Source organism: Physeter macrocephalus, chromosome 5 (genome assembly GCF_002837175.3).
Source record: "Physeter macrocephalus isolate SW-GA chromosome 5, ASM283717v5, whole genome shotgun sequence".
Taxonomy (NCBI): Eukaryota; Metazoa; Chordata; class Mammalia; order Artiodactyla; family Physeteridae; genus Physeter; species Physeter macrocephalus.
The window spans coordinates 89,002,901-89,021,069 of NC_041218.1; the positions used below are offsets into that span (position 1 = coordinate 89,002,901).

Here is an 18,169-nt window from a genome sequence, read left to right on the forward strand (position 1 = left end):
TTTTTTTTTTTTAAATAAATTTGTTTATTTTATTTTTGGCTGCATTGGGTCTTCACTGCTGTGTGCGGGCTTTCTCTAGTTGTGGTGAGCGGGGGCTACTCTTCATCGCAGTGCATGGGCTTCTCATTGCAGTGGCTTCTCTTTGTTGCGGAGCATGGGCTCTAGGCACGCCAGCTTCAGTACTTGCGGCATGCGGGCTCAGTAGTTGTGGCTCGCGGGCTCTAGAGCGCAGGCTCAGTAGTTGTGGCGCATGGGCTTAGTTGCTCCATGGCATGTAGTATCTTCCTGGACCAGGGCTCGAACCCGTGTCCCCTGCTTTGGCAGGAGGATTCTTAACCACTGTGCCACCAGGGAAGTCCCTATATATAGTTTAATATCTCCTTTTTTTATTCCTGGCTAGTTTATTACATTGCGAACATTTTTCCATGCCACCAAAAATTCTTCAAAACATCATGTACTGAGGTTGGTTGATAACCTATTGCATAAAATTATACCATAAATGTTTAAAATTTATAAATAGTTGGACATTTAGGTTGTTTCTAACTTTTTCCCATTATTAAAAATTATATGATATACATATTATCACTACTAATGATGAAATGTACATATCTTCACCTCTATTTCCTTAGAAATAGAATATAGAATCAAAATGTGTATTTTGAAGATCTTCATACATTTCTCAAAATTGCTTTTCTAAAAAGATATTATCAGTTTATACTTTCATTGATAGCCAATGGGAGTGTCCCATTCACCTTGCCAACAATGAGAATTAAAACATTTTTATACTTGTTCATTTGATGAAAATAATTCATTTTCATCTACATTTCGTTTTTTTCAGTGCAGTTAAATTAGTTTTCTTACATTTACTAGCTGCTATAGACTGAAACGTGTCCCTGCAAAATTCATATATTGAGGGGCTTGCCTGGTGGCGCAGTGGTTAAGAATCCACCTGCCAATGCAGGGAACATGGGTTCGAGCCCCGGTCTGGGAAGATCCCACATGGCGATCCCAGCAGTGGTGGGATGAGTATTTCAGAGTTCTCAGAGAGAGAAACAATGAATATAGTGAGTGAAGAATTAGAAGGCAATATTCAGTTTCCCCACAATTGTATCGAGGCGCAGGCTCTCAGTGTCTACATGTAGTTTTTTTTTAAACTTTGAATTTCTGAAATATACTTTTACCAAATCTTAGAATAATATATAGAAAGTAAATATTTTATTGCCCAAATTCCCAAGTCTTTGATCATTTAGTTCACTTTTTTTTTCAAATCTAAAATTAAAGTTTAAAACAATACTTGACTCCAAGGTCTAAAAAAATGTCTCTGTGTTTATATCTGTTGTATAAATAATACACCTAGGTTGCATGACACTGTGTTAGGTGCTGATGGTCTATGAGGTCTACTCACTTGCTGCAACATGGAGGACATGAACCATGAAGGAAGAGATTATTTCCTGTGATCGATCACAGTGGTTTCAAATTTTGTTTTTTAAATCAGAAAAAAAAAATCTTAAAAATAATCTTTAGGGGCTTCCCTGGTGGCGCAGTGGTTGCGCGTCCGCCTGCCGATGCAGGGGAACCGGGTTCGCGCCCCGGTCCGGGAGGATCCCACATGCCGCGGAGCGGCTGGCCCCGTGAGCCATGGCCGCTGAGCTTGCGCGTCCGGAGCCTGTGCTCCGCAACGGGAGAGGCCACAACAGAGGGAGGCCCGCATACCACCAAAAAAAGATAATAATAATAATCTTTAAAAAAAATCTTAAAAAAACCCCAAACTCATGAGAATCCCCAAATATAATCTAGATCCTTTCTTAACCTCTAGAGCATACCCCATAGGAGTCCTTAGAACCCTGGGATTCTGCTAAAAAAGAAAAAAAAACTTTGGAAATCTATCAGTATGCAATTAGTCACACACAGGCCTACCTGAAAGCAGAGTGAGAAGATTTTATGAAAGTGCCATTGTAAGCAGGAAAAGAGGCTGACCCATCTAGGAAAGAGGGTGTCCAGGAGACCTCAGCTGGCACAGCAGCCAGAGGAAAAGGGCTCTCGTCCCAGGGAGACCAGACACAGGCCTGCAAACTGGCCAGCCAGCTGGTTTCCTAGGATGAGAAACCAGCACTTGCCAGCAATGAGTGTTTTTATGCTTCCTATGCTTTCTTTGTATGTTTTTTTTCTAATTCTCCATCAATGAAGTTCACTTGATAATAGTATGGGAAAGCAAAAAAGGAGGCACTTTTCCCTACACATAAGCCTGTTTTCATTATTTTGGTTAAATATATGAACTTTTTCTGATTATAAAAATAGTATATGTTCTATGTAATTTGGAAAGTTGAAAAAAAATACAAAGACAATAAAAAGCAACCATCATCCTGACAACCAGAAATAGCCTCTAATAAAAATTTTAATTTCAGTGTTTCCTCAATACTTATATTTTTACAAAATTAAAATTAGGATCATACTACATATAGTTTTTTTTTTTTAAATAAATTTGTTTATTTTATTTTTGGCTGCATTGGGTCTTCACTGCTGTGTGCGGGCTTTCTCTAGTTGTGGTGAGCGGGGGCTACTCTTCATCGCAGTGCATGGGCTTCTCATTGCAGTGGCTTCTCTTTGTTGCGGAGCATGGGCTCTAGGCACGCCAGCTTCAGTACTTGCGGCATGCGGGCTCAGTAGTTGTGGCTCGCGGGCTCTAGAGCGCAGGCTCAGTAGTTGTGGCGCATGGGCTTAGTTGCTCCATGGCATGTAGTATCTTCCTGGACCAGGGCTCGAACCCGTGTCCCCTGCTTTGGCAGGAGGATTCTTAACCACTGTGCCACCAGGGAAGTCCCTATATATAGTTTAATATCTCCTTTTTTTATTCCTGGCTAGTTTATTACATTGCGAACATTTTTCCATGCCACCAAAAATTCTTCAAAACATCATGTACTGAGGTTGGTTGATAACCTATTGCATAAAATTATACCATAAATGTTTAAAATTTATAAATAGTTGGACATTTAGGTTGTTTCTAACTTTTTCCCATTATTAAAAATTATATGATATACATATTATCACTACTAATGATGAAATGTACATATCTTCACCTCTATTTCCTTAGAAATAGAATATAGAATCAAAATGTGTATTTTGAAGATCTTCATACATTTCTCAAAATTGCTTTTCTAAAAAGATATTATCAGTTTATACTTTCATTGATAGCCAATGGGAGTGTCCCATTCACCTTGCCAACAATGAGAATTAAAACATTTTTATACTTGTTCATTTGATGAAAATAATTCATTTTCATCTACATTTCGTTTTTTTCAGTGCAGTTAAATTAGTTTTCTTACATTTACTAGCTGCTATAGACTGAAACGTGTCCCTGCAAAATTCATATATTGAGGGGCTTGCCTGGTGGCGCAGTGGTTAAGAATCCACCTGCCAATGCAGGGAACATGGGTTCGAGCCCCGGTCTGGGAAGATCCCACATGCCGCGGAGTAACTAGGCCCATGAGCCATGGCCGCTGAGCCTGTGCGTCCGGAGCCTGTGCTCTGCAACAAGAGAAGCTGCAACAGTGAGAGGCCCGTGCACTGTGATGAAGAGAGGCACCCGCTTGCCACAACTAGAGAAAGCCCACACACAGCCAAAAATAAATAAATAAATAATTTTTTTTAAAAAAATCATATTTTGAAACTCTGTTCCCCAATGTGATGGTATTTGGAGAAGGGGCCTTTGGGAGATAATTAGGTTTAGATGAGGTCATGAGGGTAGGATCCTCACGATGGGATTAGCACCCTCATATAAAGAGACACCAGACAGCTTGCTCTCTTTCTTTCTCTGCCAGGTGAGGACACAGTGAGAAGGCAGCCATCTGCAAGCTAGGAAGGGAGCCATCAACAGAACTCAGCCATGCTGGCACCTTGATCTTAGACTTGCAGCCTCCAGAAATGAGAAAATAAATTTTTGTTATTTAAGCCACCCAGTCTATGGCATTTTATTATAGCAGTCCAAGCCAACCAAGATACTAGCCATCTATGATTTTCTATACATTCGATATGTCATTTTTTGGGACAGGCTTCATTTAGATAAGGATGCAATATATAACAATAACCAAAGAGAGAATCTCAAAGGGATGGGAACATTCAGAAAGATAGCAGGGCCACTTGCTGAATCTCTACTCATGTCCCCCGAAGTCTCCCCTGGAGTCTTTCTCAGCTAAGGGTTTAAAGGGTTTTGTGGTGTGAGACAAGCCATGGCAGCAGTTAGTCCATTTGGACTCCTATAACAGAACACCATAGACTGGGGGACTAATACACACAGAAACTTATTTCTCGCAGTTCTAGAGACTGGGAAGTCCAAGGTCAAAGTGCAGGAGGATTCTGTGTCTGGTGAGCACCACTTCCTGGTTCATAGATGGCCATCTTCTGACAGTGCCCTTACATGATGAAAGGAGCAATGGAGCTCTCCGGAGTCTTGATTTTAAGCATTCTAACCCCATCCATGATGGCTCCACCCTCATGACCTAATCACCTCCCAAAGGCCCCACCTCCTAATACCATCACATTGGAGATTGGGTTTTTGGTTTTTTGTTTTTAATTTATTTATTTTTGCTGTGTTGGGTCTTCGTTTCTGCGCGAGGGCTTTCTCTAGTTGTGGCAAGCGGGGGCCACTCTTCATCGCGGTGCGCGGGCCTCTCACTATCGCGGCCTCTCTTGTTGCGGAGCACAGGCTCCAGACGCGCAGGCTCAGTAATTGTGGCTCACGGGCCCAGCCTCTCCGCGGCATGTGGGATCCTCCCAGACCAGGGCGCGAACCCGCGTGCCCTGCATCGGCAAGTGGACTCTCAACCACTGCGCCACCAGGGAAGCCCTTAATATGATTTTATATTGAGTCCATGTTGAAATGATTATAGCCTGGATAGATTGGTTTGTAGAAAATCTATTGTTAAACTTAACTTCGCCTATTTCTTTTCACTTCTTTAATGTGTCTGTAGGACACTCAAAGGGATAATGCATTCACAGAGCACTCAGGAGAAAGTTGGAGCTAGAGACAGCTTCAGAGTCAACTTGAACATAAAATCCAGCAGATTTTAAGCTGGTGTGCAAACCTCTAGACGCCCACAAAGGCTTTCCGAGGGATATGTGAGCGTGAATAGTATAAAGGACTCCATTTCCAGATCCTCACCTTTCCCTTGTATTCTTTCCAGAAACTGATTTGCCTCAGGACACATTTTGTGATTTTCTTTTCCCATTCTTCCCATTCACAATTGCTTTCTCCCACTCTAGAAACTAAAGGCCTGTCTCTCATCCATCTGGAATCTCACTACACAGAAAACTGAGGCAGAGAGATTTAGAAACTTGCTCAAAGTCACACAATTAGTAATTGGCAAAGCCAAGAATCAATCCTAGGCAATCTCGTAATAACAGATAATCCCCTTGTATTGCTTCACACACTTTAGGGTTCAAGTAATAAACCTCAACTAAACATGGAGTTTATTGGCTCCTACACTAGAAATTCTACAGGTAGATCATGCTTTGGATGAATTTAACCCAGTGACTTACTGATGTCACTAGAGGCCTGATTTCTTTCCATTTCCCGACTCTACCTTCCTCAGAATCCACTCACCCTAAAACCATCTTTCCTTGTGGACACAGGAGAATTGGCAATGGCTCCCAGGGCTACATGCTTCCCCACAAACATCCAGAGATGCTATATCTCTGTCCCAGCATTCCAACCAAGCGACCTGATCTAAGCTGGTTTAGGTCACATCTTGCCCTCTCCCACGATCCTCACCACCACCCGTCATAGTCACAAACATTGTGGCCAGGGAACTTGAATGTGCTGGTTGTCATAAGCCAGTCAGGGTCCAACCCCAGAGATAGGGATAGTCAGTTTCCCTGAAGCATATGGACTATATGGGGAAGAGGTAGTTTATGGAATAAGAGTGTAAGAAATATTAGGAAGAGGGAAGTAGATGTTGTGTAGGCAACTTGTTAATGTCCAGTATACATCTGCTCCTGGGGAACATAGAAAAGAAAGAAGAAGGGATATGTATAGAAGGGTTGAGACCCACTTACTGGTTGATAGTGTTGTAATCCACATCTTATTCGTTCAGATAATACTTTGAGATCCAACTTGATCCCAGATTCCCCTTGAATGAACAAGCCAGGTATATAGCTGATTGTATTTCCTTAAATGGCCATAACAATATATCCCATCCCATGAGCTCTTTTTGCAATGTGACTTTGATACACTTCCCATCAAGAAGTGGGGTATATGTTCCCTCCTCTTGAATCTAGTTGAAAATAATGTTATGTTGACTTCCAAGCCTAGGTCATGAATGGTGATATAACTTCTACCTAGTTCTCTCTGGGGACATCTGCTCTCAGAACTCAGCCACCATACTGTGAGGAAGTCCAAGCAGCCCATGGAGAGGCCCATATGGAGGAACCAAGCCTCCTGGTTCACAGACCTAACTGAACTCCCAGCCAACATCTGACACCAACTTGCCAGGCATGTGAGTGAACCATCTTAAAAGTGGATCTTTAACCCTCTGCTGATCCACCCTGGATGGTACCACATGGAGCAGAGACAAGCTCTCCCTAAAAAACGTTGCAAGAATTTCAGATTTTTGAGCAAACTAAATGAGTCATGTTGTTTTAGGCCATGAAGTTTTGCAGTTGTGTTACACAGAAATGAATAATTGATACAGCAAGCTAACAGAAAATGACTACACAGCCAAATCAAGCCTGTCATTTCAACCATCCCTAGCTACACACATTATGAGAAAAAACACCCAGCCATGACTATCATTTATTTTAACTTTTTATTATGGAAAACTTCATATATAAAGTAAACAATAGTATAATGAACCCCTATGTGCCCATCACCCAGTTTCAACAATTATCACCATTCTGTGATCTTTGTATTATCTATATATTCACCCATTTTTCCACCTGTTCTCAATTATAATTTTTTTAGGTAAAGTTTACACGAATTCAACACAAATCCTAGCTGTATAATTCTGACAATGGATACACCTACACCTCAGTCATTTTCCAACTCCCCAGAAAGTTCCCTGTGTAGCGTTCCAGTTAAGCCTTCTGTATCAGTCAGCGTCCAGTCAGGAGACAGAAATCACACCAGTAAGTTGAGTAAAGAACACTTATTCTATTCTAATAACTAAATTCTAATAATTTAATTCAAAGTTGTTCATATTAACAGACAATGGTTTTAAATTAATAATAACTAACATGTTAAAGAAAACAGGAAATGATAGACAAAATGGATGAAAAGATGCAGAATATTAATTGGAATGTATAAAAAAATCAAATGGACATTCTAGAACTGAAAAATATACCATCTGAAATTAAGAACTCATTTGATGTATTTAACAGTAGACGAGACTCAGCATAAAATAGAATCTGTAAACGTGAAGACAATCAATGAAAAATATCCAAACTTAAGCACAGAAAAGAGAATGGGGCAAAAACAGAATAGAGCAAAAGAGGCATAGGCATGTAGGACTAAGTTAAAAAAAAAAAAAAGCTAACATATTTATGATTGGAGTCCCAGAGGGAGAAGAGAGAATTAGGTAAAAGAAGAATTTGAAAATGACCAAGAATTTTCTAAAACAGATGAAAAATATCAATCAACAGATTCAGTAAGCCCAGTGAATCAAGCAAGATTGAAAAAAAAAAATCAGCCTCTATTTAAAAGTTGGCAGGGAAATGATATCCTAAGTAGACAGCCAGGTTTTATTCAGGACAGGTAGGTGGAGCTCAGAAGAGGTTAAATATACATAGAAATCTGTGATGAAAGATGATGTATTCCAAAACTTGCAGAAGATAGGTTTTAGAAGAGTGCTAGGCATGGCAAATTGGGTCAGGCGAATAGATGTACAGGGATATGAGACACAATGGGACTCAGCCTGATAGTCTCTTAGGGGAAGCAGGTAACCAGGTTAAGGTGGGTGTGTGAGGCTCTCTTGCACCTGCTGGTAATGTGGTAGCAGAGGTGAGTGAAGGACTTCTCGGAAGAATATCATCTTAGGCAATGGGGAGCACTTCTAAGGGCCTCTTTTCTCTAGGGGCAAAACAGTATGGTAGGCTGGTGAGGAAGAGGTGCTGTCATCCAGAGGAGGAACCAGGGATGCCTCTTGCAGCCATGTAGTGTTATGGCAAGTGGAGAGCAAGGCAAGGAGAGGTTACTACTTCCCTGATGTTCCCTGACCCTCAACTTGAGTCCAGTTGTGCTACCTGCTCCATGGCCAACTTGGACTGAGTCATCACTCAGAATGGCTTTATCCTGAATCTTAAATAGCCCTCTGTATCTGCAGGTTCTTCATTCATGGATTCAACCAAATGTGGATCCAAAATGTTTGGGAAAAACTTCCATTGTTTTAAAAAGCAAAAGAGTTCACTATGTGCAGGCAACTATTTACACAGCATTTACATTGGATTAGGCACTATAAGTGATCTAGAGACGATTTATTTAGAGGTGATTTATACAGTGGGATGTATGTATGCAAATACTATGCCATTTTATATAAGGTCCTTGAGCATGCACAGATTTTAATATCCATGGCGGGTCCTGGAACCAACCCTGAGGATACTGAGGGACAACTGTATTAGGTCCTTTGAGGAGGCTCTTTCTCCCCAGGATAGTTTCACCCCTCCAGGCCTTCTTGCATTGTTATGATAGTACAAAAATGGTTTCAAAGAGGGAAAATTGATGATCCACAGATTTTTCAGGTTCTCCCCTTGGAAACTAAGTCCATTTCCTTTTTATAAGTTTGGAATTTTGCACTATGAAGTCATGTGTTAATATATCTGACCAAGAAAAAGGTCTAATAAAACAAAAAGATGAAGATACTGAGAGAGAACTATACACACATTCCACTTTCTGACACCCATCTCCTATTTTCCAGCTCCCTCACTCAATTACTCCCTCTCTACCCCTCTTCATTCACCTCTTACAAACTTCTACTTTCTACCCACATATCAGTACTATGTCTTGTTCTCATTTCCCACCCAGTCCTTAGAGTCCTTGGCCCATCACTTCAGGCACTCTCAAAAGCTTAGCTCCCTCACCATTGCCCTTCCATTATATATGTCTGGCAAACTCCTATCCTGGATGAAGTCAACTCTTATTTGTGTACGTGCATCTGATTTACTGAGTGCTGCTTGAGAAAATCATATAACTGGGAAGATGAGTACCATGCTTTCTACACATTTTCAAATATAATTGTACAGAGGTAAAACATGAATGAAACTAATCATAAAAAAATTAAAACAATACAGACGTATATGGAGTAAAAGATGAGAGTTCTCTCCTAAAACCATTCCCCAAAACATTGCTGTTAAGTTTGCCATATGTTCTCTGCATGTATTATTGTCTTAAATATAGATATATATATGCATGTACATATATATACATATAAACACACATATATACACATATACATACATATATGAAATCAGATAGGTAGCTAGATTGTAGTAGACACTTTGTTAATCAATTTGCATTTTTTTCTTTTCTTTTTAAAATTTAATATGTCACGGAGAGCCCTTCTTCTCAAAAGGTACAGGTATATTTTATTCTACATAATATCCCATTCCCTTACTTACACTTAGGTAATAACCATTTTCACTATGAACAATGTTATAATGAATATACTTGTACATCTTTCTGGTTACATGTGCAAATATGTCTCTAAAGTGGATCCTCAGAAGTGGAAATGCTTGGTCAAAGGGTTTTCATATTTAACATTTTAATACATATTTCTAAATTACCATCCAAAAAGGAGGAACTATACCGAATTGCCCTCCCACCTGCGTAGGAGAGTTACTACCCCAAGCTGGGTTCTCAACACTGCCTGGTTCTCCTTCTCTTTCCTTCCCTAGACTTTTAACTCTCCCTCCTTCTCTGCATAACTTAACTACTCAAAACCTCTTCTGCACCCTCCATCCCCACCCAAACATACTCATTCTTGGCAAATATTTCACTTAATATTAGCAGAGAAAATGGAAGTCACCAGAAGAGAACTTTCTTGTCTTCCTATCCCGAAACCTACAAAACCTATCCACCCCTTGTCCTCCTTCCCTCCTGTTACAAGGCAGGTGGGTAAGGACAGTCCTTCCTCCCGTGTTTAAGTCCTGGTTGTGCGGTCCTTCCCTTCACAAAGGGCTAACTACCTTCCATCTAAAGGTCTCAGCTTCCACTCCTCAGCCAACTGAAATCTATTTTCTGCCTTCATCGCTCTACTGAAAACCCAAACTTACCTTGGGTCAAATCCACTACACCTTTTCAGGTCCTTATCGTAGGTGACACTATTGCCCACTCTCTTCATAAAGCCACACTCTCCTGCTTTTCCTTCTCTGTCTCCACAGCACTTCATTCTCACTCCTCTAGTCTTCAGGCTCCTCTTGTCCAAACCTAAAAAGTTGGAGTTTGGGGTTTCTGTCCTGAGGCCCTTTGTTCTTTCTCTCTGGGAGATGTCACCCATTCCCCCCTTTCAGCCACTGTCACCCCTCTGTCTTCAACTCTCTGATCTGTATGTTCAGCCCAGACCGCCGACCTGCCCAAATCTGACTTCATCCTTTCCTTTTCGCTCCTCTGAACCTCCACTCCCTCTCTCCACCAAACCCCAGTCCCTCCTCTGAGAAATCTCTTCCAATTCCTTTCTCTTCTAACTCCGGCGCCACTTGGCTCCAGTACCTCGCAGACCTGAGGAATGTAGTTCTCCTTGAAGTAGTTCCTCAGCCTGGGGCTGGCAAGGCGCAGCGAGGCCATGACCAGAGGCCGTGCTGAAACTCTGCGCTTCCAGCCTGCTCTTCACGCCCCGCGCAGCAGGAGCCGCTTCTGGCGAGGGGCTAGCGCGTCTCGGCGTTGCCCCGGCAACCACGCTGCGTAGAGGGGAGGGGCTAGGCGCTGCGTTGCCTTGAGCGCCCGCCCTGAGCGCCCACCCTGGGGCCGCGGACTGCGGGGAGGGAGGTGAACCTCGGGCCGGGGCGGGAACCCGCCTCCGGGCGGTGGGGGCGGCCACTGGTGTGTGCTCCTGGGGCGTTCAGTCCTTGCAGCTCTTCACCGAGTCTCGCTCTCCTTCACCCGCGACCCGCCCAGACTCCAGGAAGCCGCCGGGAAGCGTCCGGGCCGACAGGGTGGTTTCCGAGAGGCGGAGCTCAGTCGCCCGTTTCCTTTCTCCGTCGGCTAGAACCCGGACGGCGACAGCACCCTCTGGCTTCGGACCATCCTGCGCCAGGCCCAGCGCTGCGCGTGGCCCCGGCGGCAGCATGGGCGGCGCCCGGGATGTGGGCTGGGTGGCGGCGGGCCTAGTCCTAGCGGCCGGCGCCTGCTACTACTTCTACAGGCTGACGCGGGGCCGGCGGCGAGGCGGCCCCGGGCTACGGCTGCGCCCCTCGCGGTCCGCAGGTGAGGCCACAGGGTGCCTGGCAGGTGGGCGGGGACTGGGACTGTGGCTTTCCCAGAGTGGGGGTTGAAGACGCCACAGGTGCTTGTGGCTTTCCAGTGCTGGGAGTAAATAAGGAGCCCAGCCAGGGAGGGAGGCTGATGAGAAGGGCAAAGTCGGGAAGCCCAGGTGCAAAAGACGGGTCTTCCACTTGATTGGGTGAGTGTAGGGTTCAGAGCTGGTTCCCTGCCTCCATTTCTTTGTTTAGAATTCCGGGATGAAAAATTGCCCAGACTTTCTTGTCTGAGTCTGGCGTCACAGCGGAGGACTGTTTCTCAAAAGCGTGTTGATTGCCTCTCAGCGTTAAAGCTTGCCTTTGTGTTACCAGGGGGATTCTGGGGCGATAGATGAAATTCTGCGTGCAGTTAGCCTGGAAGAAGGGACGCCAGAGGGGCAGTTCTGAGGGGAGGTACTTTGAAGTCGCCGTGGTCTATATATATATATATGCAAAGTATGCGAGAGATCCTGGAGATACAGATATAGCTATGTATATCAAATTAGAACAGTTGTCTGCATGGAGGACACCCTCCTGGCGGACAAGTACATGATTAGGTTTCGGTCCAAAAACTGATTGCTGCATGCAGGATTCTAACAACTTGTTGAATGTTCGGGGGGTATTTCAGGTCATGGAAGCTGTTACAGAAATAATTAAAAATAAAATCTCCTGCCAACCAAGAAATTCCTCTCTAAAAATGTAGGAAAGAACTAAATAGCTTTATTAGAGAATAAGCATTAAACCGGATTGCTACGCCCATCACGGGCAATCTGCTAATGGGATTGCAAAGACAGAAAGAATTCTCACCCCTTTATGTATCCAGCCAGATATAACCTATAACCTATTTCATGTTAAGTACATGCCCTCAAGATAAACAGTAATTTGTCCTTAAGAGGACTTGACAGAACCATTTGCTACACATAGTTCATTCTAAATTCACAGGTAGTTGGGGTGGTATTTGTTTTAGCTAATAGCCGTTATGTAGAAGAAAAATAAGACTTCTCAGTATCTACGATAACCGCCTAGTTACAACACAGAGCCAAGAACCGAGCTCTGACTCACACAGAGACAAGGAGATGGGGACTCCATCTTCCTTGATGTTTACACTTCAGATGACACCAAAGCCGCTAAGAAAGATTTTCTTGGGTTGTAAACCGGCAAGAGGCTTACTTAGCTTTTAAAAAGATGTATATTTATATGAAACGGACAGACAAAGGATTTACAATTACTAGTTTGCTCAAGGAAATGTTCTCAGAAAAGGGAGTGGGTGAAAGGTTTCTTTCCCTTTTGGCACAAGGGGAAAAAAAATCATTTTAAAAAAGATTTGGACTTACCCTTACTTCCAAAGCCTACTTTGTTGTCTTTGTGTCAGAGATATTTCTGTATAAGTAGTCAGGTGACCCGAACTCAGATACCTTCTCACTTATACTTACTCAACATGATGAACACTGACAAAGTCTTACTGCCCCCCCCCAAATCACCAGTACCTTCACCAGGCAGCTTACAAAATAAGTGGCTCACAGTCCCTTCCTGAAGCTACACTTTTTTCTTTGAAGAAGACTCGAGAAATACCCATTTTGTCAGCATCACCCTTACGTTTTGGAGGGTGATCTTTTTTTTTTTAATTGAGATAAACTGTATTAGTTTTAGGTGTACAGCATAATGGTTTGACATTTGTATGTATTGCAAAATGATCACCATAGTAAGTTTAGTTGACATCCATCACCACAAATTTTCTTGTGATGAGAACTTTTTTTTTTTCTTTTTTGCGGTACGCGGGCCTCTCACTGTTGTGGCCTCTCCCATTGCGGAGCACAGGCTCCGGACGCGCAGGCTCAGCGGCCATGGCTCACGGGCCTAGCCGCTCCGCGGCATGTGTGATCTTCCCGGACCGGGGCACGAACCCGTGTCCCCTGTATTGGCAGGCGGACTCTCAACCACTGCGCCACCAGGGAAGCCCGATGAGAACTTTTAAGGTCTACTCTCTTAGCAACTTTCAAGTGTACAGTACAGTACTGTTAACTATAGTCACCAAGCTGTACTTTACACTCCTAGTACTCATTGCCCTTATAACTGGAAGTTTGTACCCTTTGACCCAGATCTTCCCATTTCCTTCAGCCCCCAGCCCCTGGCTACCACCATGACACTCTCTGTTTCTGTGAGTTGAGTTTTTTAGATTCCACATAAAAGTGAGATCACTGTGTATTTGTCTTTCATTGTCTGACTTATTTCTCTGGACATCATGCCCTCAGGATCCATCCATGTTGTCACAAATGGCAGGATTTCCTTCTTTTTTATGGCTGAATAACATTCCACTGTATGTATGTGTGAGAGTGTGTGTGTGTTATCACGTTTTATTTATACATTCATCCGTCGATTGACACTTAGGTTGTTTCCATGTCTTGGCTATTGTAAGTAATGCTGCAGTGAACATGGCGGTGCAAATATCTTTTCAAGGTGGTGATTTTGTGGAATCACGAAGTGGAATTGCTATATCATGTGGTAGTTCTATTTTTTTAGAATTTTTTTTTTTTCTTTTTTTTTTTTTCTTTTACAAACCCTTGTGTCGAGGGCTAGAATTTTTTAAAAGTTGTTTTTGATGTGGACCATTTTTAAAGTCTTTATTGAATTGTTACAGTATTGCTTCTGTTTCATGTTTTGGTTTTTTTGGCCACAAGGCCTGTGGGATCTTAGCTCCCTGACCAGGGATTGAACCTGCACCCCCTGCATTGGATGGTGAAGTCTTAATCACTAGACTGCCGGGATGTCCCTGGTAGTTCTATTTTTAATTTTTTTGAGGAACCTCCGTATTTTCCATAGTGATTGGAAATTTACATCCCCACCAACAGTGCACAAGGGTTCCCTTTTCTCTACATCCTAACCAACACTTGTTATCTATTGTCTTTTTGAGGATAGCCATTCTAACAGGTGAGAGGTGATAGCTAATTATGGTTTTGGTTTGCATTTCCCTGAAGATTAGTGATGTTGAGCCCCTTTTCATGTACTTGTTGGTCATTTGAATGTCTTTGGGAAAAGGTCCATTCAGAGCCTCTGCCCATTTTATAATTAGATTGTTTCTTTTTTTTTTTTTTCCTATTGAGTTGCTTGAGTTTTTTAATATATTTTAGATAGTAACCATTTATCAGATATATGATTTACAAATACTTTCTCCCATTTCATGGGTTGCCTTTTTATTTTGTTGATGACTTCCTTTGCTGTACAAAAGATTTTTTGATGTAGTTCCCCTTGTTTATTTTGCTTTTGTTGCTTTTGCTTTTGGTCAAATCCAAAAAAAATCATGTCAAGACCCATGTCAAGGAGCTTACCATCTTTTTTTTTTTAAGGAGTTTTAGGTTTCAGGTCTTTTTTTTTTTTTTTTAAGAATTTATTATTTATTTATTTATTGGTTGCTTTTGATTCTTTGTTGCTGCACGTGGGCTTTTCTCTAGTTGCAGCAAGTGGGGGCTACTCTTTGTTGTGGTGCATGGGCTTCTCACTGCAGTGGCTTCTCATTGCGGAGCATGGGCTCTAGGCGCAGGGGCTTCAGTAGTTGTGGTTCGTGGGCTCTAGAGTGCAGGCTCAGTAGTTGTGGCGCACGGGCTTAGTTGCTCCGCAGCCTGTGGGATCTTCCCAGACCAGGGCTCGAACCCGTGTCCCTTGCATTGGCAGGCGAATTCTTAACCACTGAGCCACCAGGGAAGCCCCTAGGTTTCAGGTCTTATATTTAAGACTTTAATCCTTTATGAGTTGATTTTTCTGTATTGTGTGAGATAGTGGTTCGGTTTTATTCTTTTTTGTGTGTGAATTTTATTTTATTTTTTATACAGCAGGTTCTTATTAGTTACCTATTTTATACATATTAGTGTATATATGTCAATTCCAATCTCCCAATTCATCCCACCACCACACACTGTTTTCCCCCCTTGGTGTCCATACGTTTGTTCTCTACATCTGTGTCTTTATTTCTGCCTTGCAGACTGGTTCATCTGTAGGAAAATGGTACAGATGAACTGGTTTGATTCTTTGGCGTGTAGCTGTCCAGTTTTTCCAACACCATTTATTGATGAGACTCTTCTTTCCCCATTGTATAGTCCTGGCTCCTTTGTCATAAATTAATTGATCATATATGTGTGGGTTTATTTCTGGGCTCTCTGTTCTATTACACTCATCTTTGTGTCTGTTTTTGTGCCGATACCATACTGTTTTGATTACTATAATATAGTTCGAAATCAGGAAGCATGTGAGTTTCTGTTGTGGATTTTTTTGGTTTGCAGTTACTGTCCATGAGGTTTTGATATAGCAGTGTGTGTGTGTATATATATATATATATATATATATATATATATATATATATATATATAAACAAGATAGTTTTGATAGTTTTGAATTGCTGGTCTCTTAATCTCAAATACATTTCCAATGTCCTGCATTTCTACTCTCCTCACTGTTGATGGTTTTGATATTATATCTGTGTGTGGATGATTTCCTAACTTTACTGTATGTTTGCCTTTACCAGTGAGCTTTACCTATTCGTAATTATCTTGTTTCTAGTTTTGGGCTTTTCTTTTTTGCCTAGAGAAGTTCCTTTAGCATTTGTTGTAAAGCTGGTTTGGTGATGCTGAATTCCCTTAACTTCTGCTTGTCTGTAAAGCTTTTTGATTTCTCTGTCAAATCCGAACGAGAGCCTTGCTGGGTAGAGTCTTCTTTTTTTTTAATATTTTATTTTTTTGTTTTGTTTTTTTGTTTTGTTTTGTTTTTCACACACACACACACACACACACTGTATTTTATTTTTACAAGAGATAACCACATTTTCTTTATGCATATATCTGTTGATGGACATTTAGGTTGTTCCCACATCTTGGCTATTGTGAATAGTGCTGCAATGAATTTAGGAATGCTAGTATCTCTTCGAGATCCTGATTTCAATTGTTTTGGATAAGTACCCAGAAGTAGGATTGCTGGATCATATGGTAGTAATATTTTTAAATTTTTGAGGAATCCCTGTATTGTTTTTTAGAGCAGTTGTACCATTTTGCATTCCTACCAGCAGTGTGCAAGCATTCCAGTTTCTCCACATCCTTGCCAACTCTTGTCCTTCTTTTCTTTTTTTGATAATAGCCAATCTGACTGGTGTGAGGTGATATCTCATTGTGGTTTTGATTTGCATCTTCCTGATGCTTAGTGACGTTGAGCATTTTTTCATATACCTGTTGGCCATTTGCATGTTTTCTTTGGAGAAATGTCTATTCAAGTCCTTAGCTCATTTTATTTTATTTAATTAATTAATTTATTTATTTTTTCACACACACTGTATTTTATTTTTACACGAGATAAATAAACGGACACCAAGTATTGTACATGGATGACCACAACAAAAGCAACAGTGATTGCAATTACCAAACATGAAACACACTCATACTATGTCATAATATTGACATTCAGTCCAGTAATCCTCCACTGTAATAGCTCCTTTACTTTGCAGTGAAAATTGATTTGTATATTTTTTGCCTCTGAGTCCTTGTGGGATTTTTTTTTTAATTCAAACAGAAAGTCACAAAAATTATAATCCTCATCAGTTCACTCAGTCCCGTGTAATTAATTTTTTTTATCTTGATCTTTTGTTAGCACTTTTATGAGTTCATCAGTTTTCCGTTAGAGTTCTGAAAATGCTTATTAATTCAGTTCAGCAGTATAGTCAGTTACCAGAAACCTGTACTTGTCAAGAGTCTTTTCCATGAATTCCTTGAAGATGAAACCCCTTTTTAGGAGCATATTTGCAAAAGCATCAGAGTATACCCAGAACTGTCTGTAAATGACCAAAGACTTAAAAATGACCACGGTTAAAGATTGGATGAAAGTTCATAATAATGCAATTGACAAGGAAATTTAGTTATTTCTGAGATATACATTTTAAAGTAATAACTAGAATTATGACTTATAACATTATACCAGAACATATAAGATTTTTAGAAATTTCATGTAATGTCTGAAACATTTATATTAACATATTTCCATACAAATAACCCAAAGAAAGTTTAGTATTAGTTGTTTGTTTGTTTGTACTGCAGGTTCTTATTAGTCATCAATTTTATACACATCAGTGCATACATGTCAATCCCAATCGCCCAATTCAGCACATCACCGTCCCCACCCCACCACGGTTTTCCCCCCTTGGTGTCCACACGTCTGTTTTCTCCATCTGTGTCTCAACTTCTGCCCTGCAAATCGGCTCATCCGTACCACTTTTCTAGTTTCCACATACATGCGTTAATGTACGATATTTGTTTTTCTCTTTCTGACTTACTTCACTCTGTATGACAGTCACTAGATCCGTCCACGTCTCAACAAATGACTCAATTTCGTTCCTGTTTATGGCTGAGTAATAGTCCATTGTATATATGTACCACAACTTCTTTATCCATTCGTCTGTCGATGGGCATTTAGGTTGCTTTCATGACCTGGCTATTGTAAATAGTGCTGCAGTGAACATTGGGGTGCATGTGTCTTTTTGGATTATGATTTGCTCTGGGTATATGCCCAGTAGTGGGATTGCTGGATCATATGGTAATTCTATTTTTAGTTTTTTAAGGAACCTCCATACTATTCTCCATAGTGGCTGTATCAATTTACATTCCCACCAACAGTGCAAGCAGGTTACCTTTTCTCCACACCCTCTCCAGCATTTGTTGTTTGTAGATTTTCTGATGATGCCCATTCTAACTGATGT

The 18,169-nt window shown here is 41.4% G+C and overlaps 2 protein-coding genes across 2 annotated transcripts in view; one reads left to right on the top strand and one right to left on the bottom strand.

The window, feature by feature from the left end:
• FBXL13 (F-box and leucine rich repeat protein 13) overlaps window positions 1-10,768 on the bottom strand; it is a 192,261-nt gene extending 181,493 nt beyond the window's left edge. The window contains exon 1 of the mRNA XM_024115971.1: window positions 10,694-10,768. Within this exon, the coding sequence (XP_023971739.1) occupies window positions 10,694-10,768 (75 nt within the window). The remainder of the gene's footprint in view (window positions 1-10,693) is intronic.
• Window positions 10,767-18,169, top strand: part of ARMC10 (armadillo repeat containing 10) — a 31,555-nt gene continuing 24,152 nt past the window's right edge. Inside the window, 2 exon segments of the mRNA XM_007129459.4 lie at window positions 10,767-10,913; window positions 10,915-11,407. Coding sequence (XP_007129521.2) covers window positions 10,767-10,913; window positions 10,915-11,407 — 640 coding nt within the window.